The 7,690-nt window shown below is 41.3% G+C and overlaps 1 protein-coding gene across 1 annotated transcript; it reads left to right on the forward strand.

The window, feature by feature from the left end:
• Window positions 1-6: 6 nt before the first annotated feature.
• On the forward strand, window positions 7-7,130 carry N6AMT1 (N-6 adenine-specific DNA methyltransferase 1 (putative)). Its single transcript, XM_006753651.2, has 6 exons — window positions 7-651; window positions 1,559-1,645; window positions 2,709-2,799; window positions 3,658-3,741; window positions 5,232-5,373; window positions 6,308-7,130. Exons 2-6 carry the CDS (start codon window positions 1,620-1,622, stop codon window positions 6,439-6,441), a joined length of 477 nt encoding a protein of 158 aa, XP_006753714.1. The 5' UTR covers window positions 7-651; window positions 1,559-1,619; the 3' UTR covers window positions 6,442-7,130.
• The last annotated feature ends 560 nt before the right edge of the window (window positions 7,131-7,690 follow it).

The following is a 7,690-nucleotide window of genomic DNA, read 5'->3' on the forward strand; positions in this document are numbered from 1 at the left end:
GGGAGGGGGGAAGGTGGGGGAAGAGGAGAGAGAGAGAGAGCGCTCAGTCGGTCGCCTCCCACGGGCGCCCCAAGGGGGACTCCAACCCGCCCCCGTTCGGGCCCTGGACGGGGATGAACCCTGACCCCTGACCCCGCCAGCGCCCGGCCGGGTTCTGACCTCTGCGCCCTTTAAAGCCCGATTCGCATGCGGGGTGACGGCCGCCTGACTTTTTCATTGAATTGTAACAACTTCGTGACCTGCAGCCTCCACGTCCCTAGCACCTTACGCCTCATCACACCGACCTGTTGAAATGCTAGAAACTTGACATTTAATGACCAGAATGAATGAATACCGACATTGTCAGTGTTTTAAATGAAAGGAATCTGGGTGTTCAGATGTATTTAAAAATCCAGCCTTGAAGTGGCTTTTCTCAGGATGAAACCTGGTTGGATTTTTCCACTTATAAAATGGCACAACTATTATTATAAACTAGCTTTTCATTGTAAAGGATGGAACTTTGGGGTTTCCTGAAATCTAGACTAAAATGGCGCTGTGTTGTAGGTCATGACATATCAACGATTTACAAGCACAGATTGGGCTCCACACTGTGCTGTCAGCAGATCTGATTCTGTTTTAAAGTTTTGGAGATTTCTGGTCTTGGAATTTTAGGTATTTATGAGACCGTAACAGTTTATTTTTTCCAACATCAGCTGCCTGGTAAGATTCAGTCGCTCTTCCCATAGAATAAGGGTTTGTCGGATATGGGACTGGTGCCTAGTTAGGAACCCCAGGCTTTGAGGTTGGGTAACTGGGGAGCTGGGTGTTAGTGAGCCCCTAAACCCCACCAAACCTGTTTCTGTAGTGGGGATACTTTGTGCTTTTGACACCATCTATGTATGTAGTTATAGGCAAGGAAATACATTTAATTGAAGGACAAAATACAGTAGAATGGAGATGTTCAGTGGCAGTCTTAAGATTATTACTAATACTCCAAGAGCCAATGCTTCAGTGTTTTCCCAATTTAGTATATAGTACAAATATGGAATTTCTTTGCTGCTCTAAATCTGCTATCTGTAGTATAGGGTAGCTTTCCTCCCCTAGGGTATGCTGATGGATGTATGAGTGTTACATACTTGTAAATGATAGATAAATGTCTTTCATAAATAAATATTGCAATAATCTATCATTTTAGGACATGCCACTCTAGGAACTTCTCCTGGAAAGAACTGATGTCTTTCATATTAAAATGTCTAACCCTAAACCAACATTATTTCATACTTTTTATGTAGTGTGCTATAGAAATGAATTGAAAGCCATCTATTATATTACTATTTTATGGACTTAGAATAAACTACATGCCCAAAATTTTAACAATTTTGAGCTATGAATATTAAATGAGGCCAAAACAGTTGTCAGAAATTATTTATAAATTTCTTTTATATTTGTATATTTTTGTGACACTCTGTACTTCAGGTGAGTGATAATAGGGGAGAAATGGATTAAAAGTAGCAGGAGAGTCATTTTCTGGGATGTGTGTTTCACTGCAGCTGTAATAATGCGACTTTCTTTTGTTTAGAGTGGAGCTATGCCTGGAAGTGGGATCGGGGTCTGGAGTGGTATCCACATTCCTAGCCTCCATGATAGGCCCCCAGGCTCTGTACCTGTAAGTGTCAGGATGTCAGCGGCATCCACGTCTCCCACTAAGAGATTCACTGTAAATACTATCAAGTGTTGCTTGAATGAAGTCATTTTTGTAATTAGATAATATGTATCTGATGGTGTCTGTTTTAGTAAGGACTCAGATTGCACATGAACTTCCCTAAAAATTATAACGGAGTGTTTTATTCCATCAGAATGGATAATTATAGAAGCTGCATAAGAATTTTAGGTCATCTCTAAATTTGAATCTGAATTTTTTTAGGTAAATAATTTATCATAAATTAATTGAAAGTTACCAGAATCTCTTTTGAGAAAATTTGAGAACATAGAAATTATAAAGATAAAAATTACCTATAAATGTACCACATGGTTGCTTCAGTTTTTTTTCCCGTTTCCTATGTTTTTCAATTAATATGGTATCATGAGCATTTTCCTTCCAAAAATTCTTTAAATTCCCTTTCTGATGGCTGTATAGTATTCCTTCATTGGATTCATAATTTAATAAATTCCGTCAGATGTGTGTGTGGTTATGTGTATTCTACTTTTGCACATTATCCTATATAATAAAAGGCTAATATGCAAATCGACCAAACAGCGGAATGACTAGTTGCTATGATGCCCACTGACCACCAGGGGTCAGACGGTCAATGCAAGAGCTGCCCCATGGTGGTCAGTGTGCCAGAAACCAGGGTCACAGCTGGCGAGTGCAGCGGCGGTGGCAGGAGCCTCTCCCACTTCCACAGTAGTGCTAAGGATGTCCGACTGTCGGACATCTCCCGAGGGCTCCCAGACTGCACTGTGAGAGGGCGCAGGCTGGGCTGAGGGACCACCCTCCGCCCCCCCTCCCCACTGAGTGCACAAATTTTGTGCACTGGGCCTCTAGTATCAATATAATAGCCTTTCTTTTTAAATCAATGTAATAAATCTTTATTCTTTTTCTACCATTATTAAAGTATTCAATTTTTAAAAAATCTGCTCCACATAAAAGAAATGGAATATTCCTTGAATTTTTCAGAAACTGATCTGTCTCCTAGGCATGGAATATAGTCTTTCTTTTCTGTTTGTAGGTGCACTGACATCAACCCCGAAGCAGCAGCTTGTACCCTGGAGACAGCACGCTGTAACAGAGTCCATGTGCATCCCGTCATTACCGATTTGGTGAGATGTTACTCCTTGCCCAATAATAGATTTCCTTTTCAGATAAGTTAAGGTCCACAGGATTTAAGTCAAAAATACTTGAGTGATTAATTTTTAACCCAGTAAGCAGTATATCACAGTTGATAAATTCTTGACTGATACAGTACTTTTTGTCACAATTCATGGGGGATGTCTATTGGCTTGTATATGTCAGGCTCTGTGTGTCACGGTGACAGCATCCAGTTCAAACTGGCTTCACTAGAGTGGGTGGCTTCAGGCACAGCTGACTCTAGGAACTCAAGTACCATTACAGGCGTCCTTTTCTTGGGTCTGACCTTCTCTCTCGTGGCTCTGTTCCTAGGAAGTCTTCCTTGATGGTAGCAAGATACTTGCATGTCTGTATCTTATTTTTCAGCAACCCCCCATGGAAAGAAACCCTACCTTCCAGCAAAAGCCCCAGAATGAATATGGCTTGCATCAGCTGGGTCATGTGTCTTTCTCTCAGTCTGACATCCTCTCGCAAACAGTTCTCCTGGTTGTGGACAGTAAATGCTTAGCTCATAGGCTGCAGCTTGAAAGCTGTGCAGTCTGTGCAGGACAGATGTGCCGATTAGACCTTCCCCCTTCCTTCCTTCTCTCCTGAACGTGCAGCCACATGTCCACACGTGGGCTGAGGAGCTGAGACTCCTGAACATCATCTTCATTCTGATAAATAGTCTTATTTCCTTATTTTTAGGGAAATTCATATAATCTTTATCTGAGTGAAAATGTAAGAATATTCATCTCCATTTCTGTTAATTAGTGTGGCTTAACACATTTTTCTTTCTAAAAATATGAGATATTTTTAAAGATGGTTGATTTAAGTTGTTGAACATTTAGGTCAAAGGCTTGCTACCAAGACTGAAGGAGAAGGTTGATCTTCTGGTGTTTAATCCCCCATATGTAGTGACTCCGCCTGAAGAGGTAAGACTTACAGAATTTAATCGTTAACTGTCTGCTGCTTCCTTTCTAAATGCAAATTTCATCATTTGATGTCAGCTGTGGATTAACACAAACTGCTCTGATTAAACTGACCCATCTCCATCCTTTAAACTTCCATTCAAATCAGGCCATGGTATTTAAATTCATGTGTGTTTGTGTGTGTATGTGCATGCCCTTTAATCCCCCTTAAATTCTAATAGGAATTCTTTTTGAAAGTGTTCGGTTTCCTCCTCTCAAGGGTATTATGAGGCAGTGGGGGCAGGAAAAGAAGGAAATTATGAAGAAACTTAGAGGTTATATCCGGGAGACATAACATACAGGTAACAGAAGTGCATGCAGAAAGTTGTGGCTGTACTTACTAGTGTATCTAGACACACAACATGGGTGCTGTTGGTGTGTGCCCCTGATCTGCACAGGATCAAGGTCTGGTACAGCTCAGAGGTGGGCCCAGGCAGCAGGCAGGGCTTGACTCCTCCCTCCTGATGGACACCTCCCTCCTCTGGGTATAAGAATGTGGTTGGTGCCGGCTGGTCTTCCCAAGGGCACCTCCAGTGCAAGCAACTACACCTGGCTGAGCATTCCTAGGGAGGCAGATCAACAGGGTCCAGCCAGAGGGCACCTGTCCACCCAGGAACAGAATGACGAGAAGGGCCTGGCCAAAGCTGCCTTCCCAGGCACTTGTCCACACACCACGGTACTTGGTGCAACATCCAGAAAATGGGGTCCACCGAAATAAGGGAGGAAACATGAGCCTGGAAAGGACGGAATCATAGGAATAAAACGGAGTCTCTAGGAGGAAAGTCGGACAGAACAGAGGAATGCATGGATTTCCTCATGATTAACTTTGTGGAAAGTTGTATATTGAGGTAGATATGGGAATAACTTAAATACAAAAGAAATTAAGCAAGTGGACACGTTGAATGTTCATCAATAGCTATATGTGATTATTTTCCATCATGCAATGTTTTCCAGTCCTTAAAAGCAAGTTAGAACTAACTAGATCACATGAAGAGATTTCATAAGGTATTGCATAAGAAAAGGAAAATATACATAAGTATACATAAAATAGATGACTAGACTATTCCCTCATTTTTTCCCCAACAGTGGGAAAATTAATTTATCATTATTTTCTAACTTTATAATTGGAAACTATTGTTTTCCTAATTTTACAGATAAGGGAGGAAAGGAATTCACAAAGACTACACATTTATACAAGGTCACAAAGGCTAAGAAATGGTGGGGCTCAGATTAAATTTTACGCCTTTTGTGTGGCACTAAAATACAAAATACATACTTGTTTGATGACTGTTACTTGTCAGAAAGATTAAGTTTGAGCCTAGCTGGTGTGGATCAGTCTCTCCCTCTCCTCCCCTCATCTCTGAAATAAATATATATATATATATATTTTAAAAAGATTAAGTTTGTGATTCTAAATGTAACTTGAGTCAAAACAATCTTTCCATTGGTCACAGGTCGGCAGTCATGGAATAGAAGCAGCTTGGGCGGGTGGCAGAAATGGTCGCGAAGTCATGGACAGGTTCTTTCCACTGGTTCCAGATCTCCTTTCGCCAAGAGGGCTGTTCTATTTAGTCACCATTAAGGAGAACGATCCAGGTAACACAGACCACTGTCAAAGACTGCACTCGATAAAGTAACCTGGAATGTTAGTATAACCAGCTGACAGATGATACAGACAACACAAGAGGGGTTTGTAAGAGGTTGATTTGGGGGTTTTAAAAAGTATTGTCTTGCGGTGGGGGTGGCAGTTTTCCCCTAATTCCTAAACTAATATTCAAATACACATTCAAATACAAAATCTTCAGTTTCTTCTTCTGATACTTCACCCTCCATATTGTGAATTCTCTCTCCTCCTTTAGTCTTTCATGCCCTTGAAAATTCTGCTATGTACGTTTAGCTCATCAGAAGTTTTATCATGAACGCTATCTCATGGTATGGGCGTTTATGCCTTAGCTTTCAGATTACTTTGTAACTAAATTGACCATGATTTTTCTTTTTCTGTACACCTCAGTTTGATTTTTTTGTTATACCTTATATCCTCAGCCCTTCAAATCACATTATGATTACTAGGTTTTTGTTTTTCATAACTCCATTTTCTTAGTTCAGCCTTCAGTGTTGTTTGTAAAAGGGAAGGTTTTGCTTTTTTCAATGAGCCTAAACAAATAAGATATTTTATTTACTACCATTGTTCCACGTTATTGTACACTTGGCCCAAACCTTCATTGACATTTTTTTTATCCAAAGGGAAGGATCTGGGCAGAGAATGGAGCTACATAACTAAAAATCTAATTATTGCTGTAGTAACAAGCAGGCTCCACTGCAACGCAGGCCATTCAGTCTGGTTAGAATTCTCAGTAACACCTGTGTCAAGTCCAGGTTCACTGTAGTAGAATCCTGCTTGGGGTGCACTGTTTTCTCAGATGAATATAATTTGTAAATAGTCTATTATTTATTAAACCGTTTAGCAGCCATACACCCTTCACCAAATGATTCAGTTGAATTTTACCTTTTGTTCTAATTTCCATTTTAGAAGACATTTTGGAAACAATGAAGGTGAGAGGTCTGCAGGGGACCACCGCACTTTCCAGGCGAGCGGGCCAAGAACTCCTTTCAGTCCTGAGGTTCACCAAGTCCTCACACAGTGTCTGCTCCACGTTATACTGAATAATATGTATTACATTGAATATACATATGGATATAGTAGTATATATGTGTGTGTGTGTGTGTGTGTGTGTGTGTGTGTGTGTGTGTGTAGATAGGCTGAATGTATTCACCATATTTTGAAACAAGTCATTTTTTGGTTAACAAGTGAAACTGTCAGAAATCTGTCAACTAGAGAAAGGGGACAGGGCTGGGCATAATCTTTCACCTACGAATCAAGCCTACAGATAAGTACAAGGAAATATGTTCATTATGTATAATTTGCATTTACATATAAAAGATAGTTATATTATATATGAAAGGACATTAATTTCAGCATTGCCTAAAATAGCAAAGCAAGAAGTCAACCAGTGTGCCATCATGAAAGGGCTGGTAAAGGAAGCCACAGTGTGCCCAGGACACTGAATGTGAGTGACATCCAGCCCTCCAGCGACTCGGAGCTCTGTGCCTGAACCAGAGGGGCTCGTGGTGTACTGTTCAGTGAAAAAAAGCACGGTACAGAACAGTATTGTCCTGCATGTGTATTTCTTACAGACCCACAGAGAGGGTAGATCTGTCTGTGCATATGAGAGTCTTAGAAGACATCAGGTGGGATGGAGGAACTTTTGCTTTTTTGTAGTAGCATTTGTACAAGGATAATGTATTACTTATATAATTTTTTAAACTTTTCAATGAAAAATTTTTAAAACTTTCATTTGTGTATTTTCATTCTATTATAACTAGGGGCCTGGTGCACGAAATTCGTGCAGGGGGGGGGGTGTCCCTCAGCCCAGCCTGCCCCCCCTCACATACTGGGAGCCCTCAGGGGATGTCCCAGTGACGGCTTAGGCCCGTTCCCTGTTCCCCTTGGGGATAGGGCCTAATCCGCAGTCTGGCCTCCCTTTGTGGGAGGTGACCGGGCTGATCAGGGGAAGGCACCAGTCCCATCACCGCGCTGCTGCAGCCACTGCCAGTCACTGCAGCCACCAAGGTTTTTTCATCAACATGGACTCCAGTCCCATCATCATGAAAAAATGACAACTTTCTTTAGGCATTTTCAAGATGTGTCTTTCATATAATAATACTTTATTATTTTTTTCTCCTCACCTGAGGATGTTCCCATTGATTTTTAGAGAATGTGAAAGAGAAAGGGAAAGACCGAGAGAAACATCAAAATGAGAGGAACACTTTGATTGGTTGCCTCCTGCATGAGCCCTGACCTGTGCCCGGGCCAGGGAGGAGCCTGCAACCTAGGTACATGCCCTTGGTCAGA

Source organism: Myotis davidii, unplaced genomic scaffold (genome assembly GCF_000327345.1).
Source record: "Myotis davidii unplaced genomic scaffold, ASM32734v1 scaffold552, whole genome shotgun sequence".
NCBI classification, from domain to species: domain Eukaryota; kingdom Metazoa; phylum Chordata; class Mammalia; order Chiroptera; family Vespertilionidae; genus Myotis; species Myotis davidii.

Bases quoted from the DNA above. Each gene is read 5' to 3' on its own strand.
- N6AMT1 (XM_006753651.2), top strand. From the start codon at position 1,620: ATGATAGGCCCCCAGGCTCTGTACCT. The intron at 1,646-2,708 runs GTAAGTGTCAGG...TTCTGTTTGTAG, and splicing joins GGCCCCCAGGCTCTGTACCT to GTGCACTGACATCAACCCCG. The intron at 5,374-6,307 runs GTAACACAGACC...TTTCCATTTTAG, and splicing joins CATTAAGGAGAACGATCCAG to AAGACATTTTGGAAACAATG.